Source organism: Thamnophis elegans, chromosome 7 (assembly GCF_009769535.1).
Source record: "Thamnophis elegans isolate rThaEle1 chromosome 7, rThaEle1.pri, whole genome shotgun sequence".
Classification (NCBI taxonomy): domain Eukaryota; kingdom Metazoa; phylum Chordata; class Lepidosauria; order Squamata; family Colubridae; genus Thamnophis; species Thamnophis elegans.
In genome coordinates, this window is record NC_045547.1 from 35,127,908 (window position 1) to 35,146,496 (window position 18,589).

The 18,589-nt window shown below is 37.4% G+C and overlaps 1 protein-coding gene across 1 annotated transcript; it reads right to left on the bottom strand.

The window, feature by feature from the left end:
- Nucleotides 1–1,861: 1,861 nt before the first annotated feature.
- On the bottom strand, nucleotides 1,862–12,588 carry MGP (matrix Gla protein). The gene is made up of 5 exons (XM_032222122.1): nucleotides 12,448–12,588; nucleotides 7,239–7,376; nucleotides 5,631–5,666; nucleotides 3,455–3,536; nucleotides 1,862–2,222 (listed from the first exon to the last, which is right to left on the bottom strand). Exons 2-5 carry the CDS (start codon nucleotides 7,297–7,299, stop codon nucleotides 2,084–2,086), a joined length of 318 nt encoding a protein of 105 aa, XP_032078013.1. The 5' UTR covers nucleotides 7,300–7,376; nucleotides 12,448–12,588; the 3' UTR covers nucleotides 1,862–2,083.
- Between the last annotated feature and the right edge of the window lie 6,001 nt (nucleotides 12,589–18,589).

Sequence of the window (18,589 nt, forward strand, 5' to 3'; positions counted from 1 at the left end):
AACAGCCCCAGGCCTGCCGGAACAGCCAGGTCTTAGTTGCTTTGCGGAAGGCCGGAAGGGTAGTAAGGGTCCGGATCTCAACGGGGAGATCGTTCCATAGGGCCGGAGCAGCCACAGAGAAAGCTCTCCCCCGAGGAGTCGCCAGCCGACATTGGCCGGCAGATGGAATTCGGAGGCCTAGTCTGTGGGATCTAATAGGTCTTTGGGAGGTGACTGGCAGGAGGCGGTCTCTCAAGTAACCAGGTCCGATACCATGTAGGGCTTTAAAATGGATAGCGCTATAGGGCATTGCAGGTCAAAACAACTAGACATAGTGAGCTTTTCCCCCTTGGGCCATCACCTGATTTCACAGTGCTATCTAATGTCATACTATCCATATAGTATGGCTGTAGTATTATTATTTATCCTTCTATTATCTTCTTTACTCCTCACTCTTGTTGGTATTAGTGGAAATGTTTTTCTTCATTGCTCCTTTTATGGATACATCTGAACCAGATTCATACTACGTACCTTTGTTTAGTAAATATTGTAGTTGCCCAAATTTGACCTATGAACAGATGTTGCTTGTAAATGAAGTACTATTTGTTACAGCACATGCAGCTACATTTTGTGCAGCTCACAGAAGAACCTTCACAACCTGATGGACCAATCTTCCACAATGCATTTTTTGTAACTATAATTCATTTACATTTTAGATATTATTACTTCATTGATGCCAAGTTTTAGATACCAATTTTACATATCATAGTATTTGATATATTATTCGTTTTTACATTATAATTTAATGTAGGCTGCATCCCATAGATGCAGTTATATAGACCACATGTATACTGGTAGGCATCCATTGGTTGTTTTACAAATGTATTTTAACACCTATCTTAAACTGTATTTTGTTTGTCCCTTATACTGGTCTATGATCGCAGTATTGTGGTCATACCAGTCTATGAACACAATCAGTTCAAATTTCCTTCAGAGTTGAACTGAAGGAAACAATTCAAACTGCAGCGGACAGTATATATTGACCTTATAACATGACTGACGCCAGCTTTGGTGCTCTACCCATTTCTTTAACAGTTATAAACATGCCACATCAGCATGCTATGTTATATAAATGAATGTGTCCCTGGGTATCTTATGCAATCTTAAAGATGGGGGATGACTAATGTTATTACTTGATTTTGAATGTGAAACAAACAACAAAAATTATGTCCCCTTTGGTCATACCGATCTGGATACTTTCAAGAACTAATGGATTTAATTTCAGGGGTCTGCCTTTTAATGTTGAAAGTTAAGGGCACTTAATCATGGAAACAATTAAGATAGTAGCAATAATCACTAAACCTACTGAAATGGCTAGATGAGAGTTGTAAAAATCATGTTGCTTGGATCAGTAACTTTTCTGGACAGTCAAAATAATAATAAAAATCTAGAATTCCTAAAACTGCAGGGATCAGGCAAAGCAATTGCCAGGAATCAACACCCACTCAAAGGCACAGCCACAAAACAAAACAATTTCACCTGAGCTCATCAATCTTGTGAGATTTTGACAATCTCGCCTCACTCTAAATTCTTGCACAATCTCATGTAAGAACCCCAAAAGAACACTGAGTACTTGTGTGGAAGATTTGGTTATCTTCTGACATTTCACCTACTTTTACACTTTAAAAAATACATTTAAAATTTAGAGACTGTCCTAGATATTCTAGGGCATCATGAGAATACAGTGCTGTTGGCTCCTTTATTTCATTCATTCAAAGTTACAACCAACACAAAGTATTTTATTAGGTATATTAAATTCTAAGTAAGTGTGTACAAATATGCACTTTCATCTCTGACATACAAATAGCACACAAAAAAACTCTTCAGTTATGAACAAACCATAATGTTTATTTCATAAGAAAACCTCTGCCCAACCATCATTACTTCAACATTGTGCTAATTAACAGATACTAGAAATCACTGGCTACAAAAGAATGAAGCGACAGGTGGAATAATATGCAGTTAAGAAGCAACAATACATTTCAAAGGTGTCACTCTTTGTAACTACAAAATCCAGGCTCCAGGCACTGGGAATAGAATGTTTTCACTCTCCTCTCCTCTGCCCAAAGAACCGTTTGTAGGCAGCAACGTAGCCATGGCGCATAGCGTAACGTTCACATGGATTATAGTCTTCACATTCCTCCCGTTGGAGTTCCTGGGTAGTCTTCCTGCGCTCTCGGATCCTATCAACATAAGCAGGAGAAGATGATGAAAAAGCAGATTGGGGGCAGGGTGAAGAGAATTACCTGTGAACCTTTGGTAAGCTACTAAGTACCATCTTACTCTATTTTTCTTCCTGTGCCATATTTTAAATGACTCCCAGTTCTGTTCACATATTTTGCCATATAAAGTCTTTGAATAATCTTTTCAGGATTCTCAAATAGGGCAGATGTTTCCCAAAGTAACAGCTAAAATCCCTGTAAGTAGAATCTACCCATTAAAAACAAACGTGAATTGGCTTTAGAGCAAGGGGAGAAACCCACGCTCTCTAAATGTTGACGCTATGAGCCCCACCTAGGTAGCCAACAGCCAGGAAAGCTTGATATTTAACAACATCTGGAAAGTGTCAAATTTTCCATGTCTAAATTAGAATAGGGTGGGCAGTCACAGCCAATAAGTTACATCAAAGACAGTCTGTGTGTCTTCTGTAACTCTTAACTTGTCAACATTTGACAGAAAATCAGAGAAGAAGGTATCTATGGAAGCCAATCTTTCCCAATTGTGTGACATGACCATAGCAATGATCTCCATCAACCCAAAACAAAAATAAATAAAATAATGTCGATCTCCATTCAAACCAAAATAAAATAAAAATGCATAGCCTCCAACCAGCAATTGGCTGCCTAAACCTTAGGTTATTTCCCCTCGGGGGAATTCTCTAGAATCATCCAACTATTTTTGTGCCAAAATATCAGTAATCAGGACAGGCTTTTTATCACTTTAATAGTGGCTGGGAGATACCATTATAAAGCTGTATAAAGAAATGGCATTAGAAAAAGAATAAGGGAGAAGAGGGCTAAATGCAATGATGAGAAATAATAGGATGATTGAGAAATTGCAGAACTGGTTGACTATGCCAATCTGTGACACCCCTGCATCCCCAAACCTTTTACATTGCAGTTGTTGTACCTTGGCTGTTGTTGATTCTCAACTATGCACAAGATACATGTGTATCAACAATAAACCTTTCTGGATATTTTCTTCCTATGATTTGTTCCAAATGCAAGTCAGCATTCTTTGAGGAAAAGAAGCTTTTCCTCAAAGCAAGTCTTATATAATCTTTTATCTTTCAGATAATTTGAGTTCAGCTCCCATAAGTGAATCGGATAGTAAAAGTTGGGAACTGGCACCAAGACACCAGGATGATGAACTTTCCTATTGCTTCTGAATGATCCTGAATTCTAATGAAGCATACCTTTCCTGCCAATAGAAGTTTCTCCTGTTCTCTGGTTGGGGTCTCATAAAGATGTTGGCATATCTTCTGTTAAGGAAAGGACCTGATGGGAAAGAGATAAATAGATAATAATTGTTGATATATCATAATCATAATATATAAATCAAAATATAACAGCTTGATGTACACCCACCCACCCCATCTATCCTGTGCTCATGTCCTTTTGACATTGGTTTCCCCATATGAGATAGCCAGGCCTATTGTTTTCTTCTGTTCAGTGCAAGCCTTCTGTTATTAATAAAAAGGAATGGCTTTTCTGTTGCATGATTTTCCATAGGAGCTTCCAACTCATTCACACCACCTACACAAAGTATCTGAGGAAGGATTGTTTATTTTAGTACAAATCCTGTTACATAAGAATGCAAGAATCCAGATGACTGAGAGCAAGGATCTAGTCCAACTTTTTGATACCTTGGGAAGCTAATAAACAGAACACAAGGACTAGAAAACCTTTCAGGTTTTTGAGCCTGCATTTGAGTGTTATCCACTTGCATATAAAGTAGCTGTTGTGTTTTGATTTTTCAGTAATGATCTCTCTCCAGAAGGTAAAAGCACATTTATTTATTTATTTTTCATATTTCTTAACCTCTCATCTCTTCCAGATTATTTTTCCCATTTTCTTCTCCAACTTTTTGAAATAGTTCCAGTATTTAAGGCATTTCAGTAACAATTAGATCTCTCTCCAGTCTCATGGAGAGATCAGCAATCACCAGTCTATTAAGACAATATTCTATGATCACTCAGGGTGAAAGATTTATGATTATGCTAATGATAGTAAGATTCTGATTGAGAATATTGACAAATGAGCTGCTTTGGGATCTAAACTGACTTTACTACCATTTATTGCATTTCATGGCAAGCTTGTTTATTTAAAAGAAATAGAAAATCAGGAAGAAGCCAGATGCAAAAGAGGCCAGATTTTTTAAATAAAATAATGTTGTGTGTAGTTGACTCCATAGAAATGAGAAGAAAAATATGTCTTCTGTTTTCCTTTCATCTTCAGTAGCCCTTCCTGATTGCCTAAAGGAAAAATTGGAAATCAGAGAACTCATTCTCTATTCTCACTTCCCATTCTTAACTATTATTGGTGCAGATAAAGGTAGAGAATGATTGCTTTGTAACACCCTTGGCACAGAAAAATCCATTTTTCTGCTTAAAGGAAGGAACTCCAGGGACAAAAAAGTGTTCTGGGGAAGAAGACTATCCCTTAATATAATCCAGTTTTACCATAATATTAACTTGTTCCAAGGACGTGACTGAGAGGCAAACGGATTCTTAAACTGGCAAGGTTGCTAAGGTTATCCTAAAGATCGATATGTAATTTTAAAAACTGAAAATATGTGTTATGTTACTGTAAAAGTAGCTTCCTTTGAACTGATTATGGATAAAAATGAGATTTGGATATAAAGAGGTTTAACAAAAGTTTAGTTGATTTTTAACAAAGATTTATTTTTTGGATCCTTTGACAAAGTTGCTTGTAGAAATACATTGCAGGTTGAATATCCTTGTTATATGATTAAAACGTCACCATTTTACAAATATTCTCCCTGTTTGTAATTCTTCCAATGAATCTACCTTACCACATCTCCTAATGGATATGAATTTAATAGTCCAATCTTAAAAATGCTTCCTTGAAAGTACATTCACTGGATACAGTCCTGGGAGGGCTGTGGATAGTCATTTCCTCCCTTTCAAATAGGCCTTTTTTCAGGCATAGATAAGCAAGGCTTCTTGAAGTGTTTTCCCATTGTGGATGACAGGTCAGACTTGGCTTTCACTGTGTAGACTGGAAAAGTTATTTTCTTTATTTTATTGCTTGCCACCCTTTCTATGACAGATGCTATTCTTAGCTTGTTCTCTAACACAATGGTTAGTGATGTTAATTTCCAATCACTTGGCTCCCTGAAAGTATCACAAGCTTGGATGATAAGAGAACAGTTGTGCCCAAATGGGAAAAGAAAGCACAGGGGAATCTGAGTGGGCTGTTTGGATAAATTGAAGTCATGGTGAAAGGGTAAGGTTGTATTCCTTCAATTGATTGAAAAAACTTGGATTTTTTTAAAGTAACAATGAGAGATCACTTCAGATTCCCTGCAAAAACCAAACATTTCGAGAACCATATACCATAATTTCTTACTTGTAAATTCATGTGATTCGATGCTTTCATGAGACTCTGTAAGAAAATAAAGAGAAAGTGGCTTATTCAATCACAACACTATAAGAATGGAATTTTTTAAGCCAACCTAATGAACCAGATCAAAAATCTTTTTAGTCTCCAAAAATCTGTTCCTAAATATGTCTAATTAACATATCCTCTTACAAAAGTTTAATTCCCAGCTTTGGGCAATTAATAGATGGAGCCACTTGTAGAATCAACTATTATTTTTTTAAATGTATTTATATTAGTGGATGTTGTAATAACATAAATGCAGGTACAATTAATTTATCAGTCAAGTGGATTGATAAAGAGTTCTATAGTATGTAATTGTGACATGATATTGGAATCATAAGAACATCTGAATTTGGCTTATAATTAAGGCATATTAGCATACACATATAGTCCACTAAAAAGCAGACTCATGCTTTAATTTACCTACAAAGCCTAAAAGGTTAGCTCTTATTTTGGAGTTCCAAAGATATACAATTACATTAAAATATTAGAGTATCTTTATTCAAATAGTTCAAATGAAAAAATGTTTTACGAATTACATTATTTTTATAAAATGCACCATCATTCCAAGAATAAATATACCTTGATAACACAAACCAAGTACTATTATTTCCGTATTAGGCAATTTTATGAAATCTTGTCCAGTATTAATAAAGCACCAAAATGTTGTATACACGAAAGACACCAAAAAACAGGTAATGTAGCCCAAACTGAAATCAATCATATCTAATTATTACTCACAGCTTGACCATTTTACAGAATTGTATGTATCATGTTTCATATCAGGCACAAGAATGAGGCACAAGAATAATGAGTGAAGGGAGACACAATACATTAGCAACAAAAGGTTGACAGAGCAAAAAATATTTTAGCAAGATAAATATAAATCACTTGAAAGAACTTGTGGTTTTTTTTAGACACTGCAGGTAAGTGGAGCCAACAATCAAATATTACATTGTTTAATAAAAACCTATTTATCTAAATTATCTAAAATTATCTAAATATCTACCTATTTAATTGATATCTCATTATTGGATATTCTGGCCATCTCTAAAACTTCAGAAGGAAACATTTGGAATATCTCTGCAGGATAGTTTTTTCTTTGAACAACTGCATTACCAGAATATGTTTATCAATCTCTCCAAATTAAATCTAGCACTCTCTTCATCACAGCTGAAACTCAGCTAAACAAAAAAAAAAAGCATATGCATTTTCTGCAAATTGCATCCTGCAATTTTACAAGCATACAGTGTATTTATAAGTTGTACTGCTTCTTAGTAAAACAATTAACTTTGCTGAAAACACAGATGGGTTACTACTAGAGAGTAAAGACAAAATGGGATGGTTGTATTAGATGGACAGACAACAACTGAACACTAGGCAAGAAGTATCTAGCCTGAAGTACTGGAAAAAGACTGCTAAGGAAGAAAGATACATACAATACAGTGATAAGTAAACAGTGAAGTGAAAATAAAATTAGATGAGAATGTGTGCAGAATATCAACTTTCTATGATAGACCATTTTGCCACTCCAAACCCCAAAAATAAGTATTAGGAGACTGAAGACTCGCTTACCATAGCAGAAAGCTGTCACCATGAGAACAGCCAGGAGTGCAAGAATGATGAGGGTCCTCATTTTTACTTCTGTCTCTTGCTTTCTGCTCTTGCCTTACTCTCTGTCTGTATGGAATCTGGCCCCAAGCTCCAAGCAAGCTGCAAAATTTAGCAATTAAATATGTATGTTTAAAACCAGCAGTAGGAAAACAAGAGTCAGCTAAACGCTGTGCCTGACACTTGGTCTCTCAAAGGCTGTTATAAAATATCCTCCTAGAGGGTTTAATCAGCCTCTGGTGGGAGTGGGCTTCTTTTCTTTCCCTCCCTTCCTATAGAGGGAGGGCTTCACATTTCAAAGGAAGGTGAGATATTAACACTGCATGTTCAAAAATACTGAATGTGGGGTAGAATTCCAAGTTTAACCCAGGCCCATGGGGACAGGATTAGTTTTCTCCTAAAGACAATGCTTAATTTTCTGAGTCAAAAGGGCACAATTGAAGGCTCCAAGGCCTTGTCTCTCCTGTGAAAACATAGAAAGCAGTCCATGGAAGAAATCCCTCCTCCAAGATTGCTACCACATTATAATGTGTAACAATACAGAAGCTGACTATTATTAAATGCATGACTGAAGAATAACCATATAACATAATACATTTCAGTGTAAATGTAGATGAAATCAAATCAAGTTCATATTTTTGTCCAAGTTTATATTTTTGCCCTGGTCCAACTTACCACTTTTTGGAATGCTTCCTTCAACTAAAGTGCCAGACAAAGCCCTACATCAAGAAACTATTGCGGACTGCTGGTTTTCCTGTCCTTGCCACTTTCCATGAATAACTGTTTTCCTTAGTTGACTCCCTCCAGAAATGTTGGATTGCAGTACATACATTCGCTTTCTCAAAATTAACAGGGCTTACCATATCATCCTGGAAAATTCAATGTTACTTTCAACTGTTGACTTCTCTTCATACTTTACTAAACCTTATTTATCTATTAAGTCAATAAGCAGGGTTTGGGATATGCCCAAGAAAGCAAATGAAGCACTTGTTAATATGATAAGGCTTTTGCAAAAAGGGATTTGGCACAATAAAAACATTGATGAACACCAACAACTGATTAAGAGTAGGCTCAGTTGACTTACTGAGGCAGATTGGAAAATTTGGAAGCTACATCCAGTACTGCCCCACCCCTTTTATTTTTATATACAGTAATAACAAGTTAATTTCTTATTGTCCCCAAAGTGAATCTTAAAATTCCAATGTCTTCCACTTTGTATTATTATCTAATCAAGTTGATAAACTTACATCTTCTCTAGAAAACTACTGGCAGTGTGGAGGTCAAGAGAAAATTCCCCTCCCTCTAAGAAAATTAGTTCCTAAGAAAAAGAGTTTTACTGTAATGTTCTGTCTAATAGGTTTGTTTTATATTCTGTGTAGAGTCAGTCAAGGATGTGACTTTCCATTTTAGTCAGCCCAAACACAGTTTTACTATATCTTGCAGAGCCAATCTAAATATCACAAAAGCAACCATAACTATTGTTCATATAATGTATTCAAAATACAAGGGCGGGGAAGGGATCTTCTTTTGTTGACAAAGAGGTTCACTTAAGGGCACAAAATCCTTTCTGCTTTTCATTTGCTGGCTAAAACACAAACATCTACCTTAGCTTCTTTCCCATGCTAAAAAAATGCCATAGGAGGAAAGCCATCATAGGTTCAGGGCTCCATACCTTAGAGGCAGGTTCTACTCTGTACAGTCTCTGTAGCGATAAAGCTTTTCTCTACTGTACAACCAAACTCTTTAATAATTAAAGGAACAAAAGAAAAGTAATGGGAGATAAAAAGGCGGCAAGAGAAATGGGACTAGAAATCTGGGGAGGAGATACACTGGGGAGTGTGCAATGCTGAAAATTATGTGTACATACTGTGTTTCCCCGAATGTGGTCTTATTTCATTTTGATCCCCCCGAAATAAGCGGGGTCTTATTTTCAGGGAGGACTTATTATTTTTGAGGTGCAGGAAGCCGTGAGTGTGGTCACCTCATGGCTGCTGCTGTGTTGCAATATTTTTGGGGAGGGCTTATTTTTGGGGAAGTGCTTATTTTAGCGCATGTGCTGAAAAGCCCGATTGGGCTTATCTGGGGAGGTCTTATTTTCAGGGAAACAGGGTAGAAGTAAACAGGCTGCTATGGAAGATGTAGATTATGCTACAGATAGAAGAAGGATTTAGCACCACTGATCTTGTTTAGGCAGAATTACTATGTAAGGCATATCTTTCTTTTGTTCATTATGCCATCATGGTTTGTGAACCAGGGTCTCTGACTAATTTCCTTTTTAAAAACCAGAGAAAAACAGCAATGTTTGTTCTTGCAATCAGAGTCCTGATATATTTCGAAGAAGAAAAAAGAGAATTCCAGTCTACACTTCATAGTAAATAAATTATACAGGGAACACTATGATTTCTTTAATTGCTAACTTTGGTAGGACAAGCCAGTGGCTTGCCACACTATAAAAATGTGACCAATAATGAGTCATATAAATATCTGCAATAAGCACAATCAAATTGTGCTTAACTATTTGCTAAATCTTAATTCTTGGCATCAATTCAGAATCATAGTTTCTCAATCCCTTGCCTAACCAAAAATTAATGGTTTTGTAGAAAGTGAACAGCAGAACTATCACAAGAACAGTTTCCACATAAAGTGAATATGGCAACATCATGCCTCCATGATACTAACTTTCAACCAGGTTTCAGTCACTTGAACTTTTACCCATTTCTATTTCTGGTTTCCTGTTTGTGAGGAGTTTCACATCATCTTGGTTCTTGCAATCCTCTTCCAACAAAGATCATCTGCTGTAGCATTTTGCCAAGCCACTGTTATTTCACAGCTCTTTAAAAAGGCAATAAAAGCGACTTGGCAGCTATTTCCCATTATTATGAGCTGCCACTGATTATTATGAGGAGTAGTGAGGTATACCACATAAAATGCATTCATGAATGGAGCTGAGTAGGCATTCCCTGTCCAGAGTTTGTTAGGAGTAGGGCAGCCTAGAAGAGCTATTAAAATAAAAGAACAAGGAAATCAAACAACAGGGCAATTTTGCTTATTCTCTATTTCCAGAGTCAGTGGCAATGAAGGCTTCCAAACTGTGTGTGCATAAAAGTGAATGTGTGCATATGTCCAGAATACTGTATAACTATCCATATGCAATATGTTTTTGTCCAAATGACATTCCTTCAAGGTCATTTTCCCCTTTGAGATGACTAGGGATGTTTATGAAGAAAGGTGTACAGAATTCCAGTATCGGGCACTCTGGGTAGATAACATCCAAAATTCCTAGTAAATAAGAATGGAAGACTATCGCTTACCTTTCCCCATAATCCCCAAACTATTTCAAACCACTTCTAAAATCGCACTGTGACCAGAAATCTCTAGTTTGCTTGCTGAACAACTCAGACAGCCAACCAGAGCAATCACGGTAGCCATTAGCCCATGAGACCCTACAATCCTCCAAGCTTCGGCAGCAGTTTCTCTTCCACTCCTTTTAGCCCTGCATCTCTGAGATTAAAGTAGCAAAAATGCCCTTTAAAATATTAACTTGCCTTGGTAAGGACTTGTTTATATTCCACTTTGTCTATGTGGATTTTATCAGCTGACTGTGTATCATAGCTAACCTGCATCTCTCCTGGCCTCCTGCTGAGAAAGACAACTGTAATTAGGGGGGGGATAGTGGGTTTCAGCTCCCGTTGCAACTGGTATGCTGCAACGGGAGCCGGGCATGCACCACTGGCACACGTGCTGTGCACACATGCACACCTACTCTCTGCGATGCTCCAGCTGCTCGGCAGAGCATCGCACAGGCCCTCAAAAGCACCGTTGCAGTACGGTGGCTCTGCTTCCAGCAGGCACCGGTACACACATACCAGGGCATACTGCCTACAACCCACGACTTGGGGGGGGGAGAGAGAAACAGAGGCAAAAAGAGCTATTGGAAGAGTTCTGAGTGGGAGAGGACAAGGAGGCTCAGAGAAGTTTCAGAACCTCAGAGTGTTGCGGGGGTCTTTGCAAACAGACCTTTGCTTTCAGAGGAAGCTATCAAGACATGCTTGGAGAGAAAATAGTGGCTCACCACAACACCATCTGTGGTTTATCTGATCTTTTCTTCCTCTCAGATTGTCCATCCATCCATCATCATGCTTATTGTGAAATGCATAGAAATATAGATGGACTTTTTAAAATACCGTATTTTTATTTTAAGCATCTTTCTCACATCATGTCTCATACTTCCCAAAGCAAATAATGTAAAGTTTAGTCAAGCAGGATAAATTTTCAGAAGGAAAAAAATCTGTTTTGATCCACATGGGTTCGTATCATCATTTTCATTAACTTTGATAAGCAATGCTTTGGGGTTGTATTGGTTCTGGTTTATAATTATTATTTACAGAATTCTTTGCCAAATGATACTATTTTTGAGTTTGACCCATAATTAATGGGAGTATATCTTAATAGTGTTCATTAAAATTAACTGGCTAATTATAGGCAGCTTACTATGATGCTAAAATCAGAGGTTAAAAATGATTTGGGAAATATGGAATATCCAGCAACATTTTAATGCAAATTAAACTTTATGTTCTTTTTAAAAAGTGAAGAACATATTAATTTTAAGCAAGTTATATAACTTACCTTCCTTGCTGCTGAATTACACTTCTCATCCAACCTACTTAGCATGCTTCAAATATTAAATATTAAGGTATCCTGGGAATTGTAGTTTAGCTACAGTATTAGAGTCATATGTTCCTTATCCCAATTCTAAGCAACATACCATTCAATTCTGAGGCTCAAATCATTTTTATTTGAAAATGAAAAGTTTACTATCACAGATAACATGCAGTACTGTGCACATTTAAAATATTAAAATATTCAGAACCACTCTAATTTCATATCCTTTTCTCTCCTATTAGAATTATAAACCAATATTTCTAGTGTTAATTCCAGCATTTACTTTCACTAACAATCCTGCATTTTAATAGAGCAAAGGGAGCCCTTTGGAATTTATTCCCTTGAAATTATTCATGATCACAATATTGTATGTGTGTGTGTACGTACGTACGTACATACATACATACATACATACATACATACATACATACATACACCTTTTTCTTTCTTGCTTGCTATTGCATTTGCAATTGACCGGCTCACAGATGTTAGTTAGGCTCTGCATACTCACTGTATTATAATGGTCTGTGCTGTCCTCTGTTATATGGGGCTTTTTCTGATGTTCCCAACGTTCCTAGACTCTACACTGGTAAAGTGGAGACCTTTTTATTTATGATAAGTGACCCCTCCCTCCCATTCTCCATGCAGCCTCCTCCTTCACACTGCCACCCTCTTTCTGAATATTTCCATCCCTCACTCAGGAAATCAGAAACCTCAGGAAATGAAACTAGGAGAGTGAGTGGGTGAGACAACAGAGGCTAATAGCTCCTGGGAGTCAAAACCACATCTTGGGGGCAGTGTGGCTGCATCTAAACTATCCAGGGACCTTGAATAGAGGTCTTGAGAGCAAATCACACTTTTATATGGGGACTCTCTGATGGCTGTGGTACCCTTTTATCCTTCAGTAATCATGCTCTGAAGCACAGTAGTCCTTTAAACACTTTGAGCTTAACTTGAGTCCTGGAGAGGGAGGAAAAAATAGGAGGGGGGGGAGTCTGAGTTTTTCTGCTTTTCCCCACCTGATTTCTCCACCTAAAAAGAGATGTTCAGGATGGAATTAGAAAATATGGAATCATGTATTTGAACTGAGTGGGAGTTTTGGCATCCGTAGGAAGCAACTTCTAAATTAGTTCCAGATGAATTAATGTTTAAAGAAATCCATTACGCATGTAATGACAGAATGAACAATCCATGCCATTTTGGACAAGCATAACAAATGGAACAATTGGACTCCTCATCCAAATCTCATTAAAAGAAAGAAAAAATCCTCTCTCCATGCTCAGAGTTAAATGCCTTAACTTGTGGAAAGAAACCACCTGGCTAGGTATTTATAAGTGCACCTGGAGGCTATTTTCAATCAAATAACATTTTTATATTAATAATAAACACCCTTCAGATGTATTTGTTCAATATAACAAATATTGAACAAATCAAAACTTTGGCATCTCTACTTTCCTTTCATAAGAAGAACATCCAGACCATGGTTTGCTTTACTTCTGAGTGGGTACCAATTTGGACACATTAGATATTTCCCAGAGACTGGCATTCATTGCAACCATGGCAAAGTGTACTGCTTGCCTGCTAATTTCTTACAGTTATGTCAAACAGTGCAGGATAAATATCTGAACAACATCTAGAGGATTAATATAGTGCTCCCATTTTTTTTTTTTTTTTTTTTTAGAAAAGCCCAATTGTTCTATACAAGGTCACTTCCAGACATAAAAGGTAACCCAAGGAAAGTACATCTTAAGGCCCTTCCGTTGGTCTAGCTTGATAAGAGGTTTCAGAACTTACGGTTTGAATAGGCTACCTGGTGCCCATCAGATTAAAATATAAAGGAAATTTGTATACTGATTTGTTCACAATAAATGTTTAAAAAATAGTGATTTATTTTTTAAAAATAATTATTGAGTTTCAGCGAAAACTATAAATGCATTTCTTAACTTCCCTTCAATTACTCTTCATAGTACATAGTACAGGGGGTTGGACTAGATGATCTGCAAGGTTCCTTTCAACTCTGTTACTGTTAAAAACTGTTAAATGTTGTGATGGCACAGCAGTTTGACAAAGAAATGAATTATCTTAAAGGAAATCCCATATAGGGACAAGATGCAGGAGGAATTAATTCTAAATTTACTGTATCAACAGTACATAAACTAGATGACCCAAAAAAACTTAACTTTAACTATTATTGAGAGCTAGTTTGGTCTAGTGGTTAAGGCACCAGGACAGAAAGCAGGAGACCTTATGTTCAAATCCCATCCTTAGCCATGAAAGCTAGCTGGGTGATCATGGGCCAGACATTCTCTCTCAATCAAGTCAACCTCACAGGGTTGTTGTTGTTGTGAAGAAGATAGGAGGATGAAAGTGTATTGAATGTGTTTGCCACCTTGAGTTATTTGTAAAAATAATAAAGGTAGGATACAAAATAAATAAATTATACTCTTATTCTTTTTTACAATAGACACTCACATGTAGAACAGGGTCTAAGACTCAACCTCACAAATAAATGTTCCATTTAGAAAAGCCTCCCCAGTTCTTCGTTTCTATTAGGACATGAATCTGGTAGGAGTATGAAACAAGAGCAGATGAGGGACTTGTCATCCAAGAGAAAGCATGTAAGTATGAAAAATTTTCTTAGCTTCCCTTCAATTACTCTTCATAGTCCTCTTCCGGTTTAATGAAGCTATTATTTCTACAGTCTGGGAATGAAGACAGGCAGGCTGGAAAGGGGGGTTATTTATTTATTTTATAAAGTCTCTCTGTGTTATTTTTATACATTTAACATTTGATGAGTACTCAGACAAGGGGCGCATGTAACTAATCAGATGATCTAAAAGCCAGAAGATCTAGGCTAAAATTCAAATTGGAACATGAATCAGAAGTCTTCTGCATTTTTCCTCCCATCCCCTTGTTTAACCTAATGACATGACTCCTTCTCTGCAGCCAGATGTGATTTAAACAACTTTCCTGTCCCGATCTGAGAGGTGATAAGAACTGCCTTGGACTGCCTGACATGCTATGCCAGAAAAAAAAAACCCTGGTCTTTCATCTTTCTTACAAAACAGCTCTATTGGCAGCCTTAGGCCAAAGCCCTGCTCGTGATCCAAAATCTTCATATGTTTCTTTTAAAGTGTTGGATTTGATCCTTGCTTATGAAACAAACATCTCCATGAGACATCATAAAAATATTCCCTTGGATTTTCTACTTTGAAACTAAAGCCTCTTTTAATTTTTGTTTAAACTGCTTTCTTGCTCTTCTTATACACCAAAGAACATCAGGCTATGTTGGTCTTACTAAAGTGTAACAGCAGCATCTGAAAAGAAAGGACAAAAGCCCACACTCGAAAGCACATAAAAATGCAATAGGGGCCACCTTTGGTGGAAGGTAACAGTGTTCCATGCACCCTTGGTGTTAGTCATGCTGGTCATATGACCACGGAGACGTCTTCGGACAGCACTTGCTCTTCGGCTTTGAAACGGAAATGAGCACCTCCCCCTAGAGTTGGGAACGGCTAGCACATATGCTTCAAAAATGTTTAGAACCTCTTCCGTAGGTGTGGCCTGCTTTGTGGGAGTGGCTTGCTGGCCATGTGACCAGGTGCGAGTGGCTTGCCAGCCATGTGACTGAGTGGGAGTGGCTTGGCAGTCATGTGACTGGGTGGATGTGGCCAACTTGTAAAATGTGGTGAAACTCACTTAACAATGCTCTTGCTTAGCAACCAAAATGTTGGCTCAGAAACTCTGGCATTTGAAGCATGCAAGTCTTAAAGCTGTCAAGTTACAAGACCCTTGCACCCCAAACCCTTTAGAAAAAAAAAACCATGGATGTTCAAACTTGTGGACTTCAACTCCCAGAATTCCTCCTCCAGTCATGTTGGTTGAGGAACTCTGGCATTGAAGTGTGCAAGTTTTAAAGCTGTCAAGTTACAAGACCCTTGCACCCCTAATCCTTTAAGGAAAAAAACCCCAGGGATGTTCAAACTTGACAGCTTTAAGACTTTAAGGTTTAGATAGGACTCTTAGAGTGGGCGGGGTGGTTGGTGAGCCAGCCAATTAGTGAGCGGCGGGTGGGGCAAGCGTGGCGCGAATGGGAGGGAGGAGGGAACTGGAACTGGTTCTGAATGGCACGGTAGATTTGTGGAACCTCTTCTATAGAAGAGGTTAGAACTGGCAGGAACCCACCCCTGGTGCAAGGGGAACCTTTACCTTATCTTTACAGATAGAGATGTATATTTATCTACTACATTGGAGAAACAACATGTATGTTTCTGCCTTTTCATCTGCTGCTGGGGGCCCTTGTTGTCAGGAAACTCCTAGGCTCAATGCTCCTTTTTGGTTTTCGATCATTAAACCATTCTTTAGAAGAAAACCTTTTTGTATAATTTGTTAAAGATCACATAGTACAGATAAAACTGATATGAAGTATTAAAAAGGTGCAAAGAAAAAAAAATAAAAAGAGAAAGAAACAAAAGAAATAACTTCCCCCCTTCATCCCAGCAAGTATAAATAATTTAACATCTTATCACTCACTATCTATGGGTTTCTTGGTGCTCTCTCAGCTTGATTATTTTCCTGAAGATATTTCATTATCAAATTAGGTAACATCACCAGTGCTAGAAAGGAATGGGATTTGTTCTCATTTATACATTAGTACCTTGCCCTGTAAGCATTAGTGGGAGTGGTCTTGGGGGTGTTAAGTCATAGCCATTAAATTAAAGTAGTATATGTTTAGCTTGGCAAGATTCTGTCTAAGAGCCGAGGTGGCGCAGTGGTTAGAGTGCAGTACTGCAGGCTACTTCCAGCTGACTGCTAGCTGCAGTTCGGCAATTCAAATGTAACTGACTCAAGGTTGACTCAGCCTTCTATCCTTCTGAGGTGGGCAAAATGAGAACCCAGACTGTGGTGTGGGGGCAATATATTGACTCTGTAAACTGCTTAGAGAGGGCTATAAAAGCACTATGAAGTTGTATATAAGTCTAAGTGCTATTGCTATACAATGTAAGCAAATAAAGAACTGAAGTTTGGCAGGATTGTGATGTCATTCTTGGACTAAGCCTAAAGATGGACTCCTTAAACTCCCAGCTGCTCATCACAAAAACATTGGTTCCTGCTGTCTGTTCACAAGATGCCACCGTCCAGAATATGTTTCGGTGATCACGGAGCCTCTCCTTTTGTTGACTCAGATCTTGAATCCAGCCATCAATTTCACCCATAATATCTCTGCTTCTTTGAAGGTGTCTTCAGTTCGCCATGTCCTCACTGGAAGTCCTAAACCTAAAAGAAGACTTTTAGACCAAGTTCATACATCTAAACATAAAATATCAGGGCTGGAGGCAAGAATGGGATGCTGAAAAACAATCTCCAAAGAAGACAGTGGCAACTTCTTTAAAATACAGCTTTTAGTATTTCTACCTGGGAAACATGTAAATGCGGTCAACAAATGGTGAACTTGGTTTGAAAGAAACTTCATCAGACTAAGCTATAAAGTGCAGCTTAGATTGGTTATTGTTTGAAATAAGTCAATTAAGTTTTATAATATTGTGTAACATATTATGTTAACCTAGTCAAGCATAATATGTATGATATGGTCTTCCTATCATTTCCTCAACTTTTTTTTCTTTTTTCAGAAAATTTGCTCAGGAAAAAATACTTTAAAAATGTAGTCGCCAATGTCTTTTTATTAGCAGGACATGATTCATTTGTCTGAAATTAACCTTAGAAGGAGGGAACTTTCCAGAGAGACAACTTCAAATAAGGTTTCCACTGATAGTCCTTCAAAGTACAAATGCCAGACACAAAGGGCCCTTAGTTCAAGATAATATAAGCAAAACCCATATTTCATCAGTATATAAAACTATTGATCTTGGAAAGAAGAACATTAAATCGAGTAATTTCTTCTAGTCCCTTCACCTGATAAATGGAATTCATCTATATCGGTTTAAAATCAGATACATGCTAAGGCATGAAAGCAGACTGAACCACATTTGGAATATGTGATGATGATGAATGCATCTACTATGTAGAGTGCTTTAAGGTAGTCATATCTTTCTACAGATCAAGAATATAGTAGAAAAGGTGGGGTAATGTAATCCATAAAATGCACTTAATCAATTCTGCATTTTTAAAAGTGTGATAAGCATAACATCCTTGTGTCCTGAATCTCAGTAACCTTATCATCCTATGTATTACTGCAGATGACAATAAAAATTAAAACTCTAAACGAAGTGTTTGGTTAGTTTCTTCAGAAAACTGTTTTTGCTTGCCATACAAGATAATTCTGATTTGTATTCAATTTATTAATCCTCATTAGAACTCCCACATCTGGATTGCAAAAGTCAGACCACTGATTTTCTGTATCTGTTTGCCTCCATCTAAGGGCTGTCCAAATGTTTAAAGCCTACATATGGTAGCCTTACTTTAATAAAAATTCTAACAATATGGCAAAGATATGACTGCTTTGTCTAGCGATTAAGGACGATGTTTGAGCGACAGAGGTCCAGATCTATCTTTAGCCATAGAAATTCAGTGGATAACAGTTGGCCAAATATTGTCTCTCAGCCTAACTCGTTGCTCTTGTAGGTTTAAAATAAAGTGAGATCCACTTGCAAGAGTTCCTTAAGCTGATGAAGGAACAGAAGGATATATAAGTA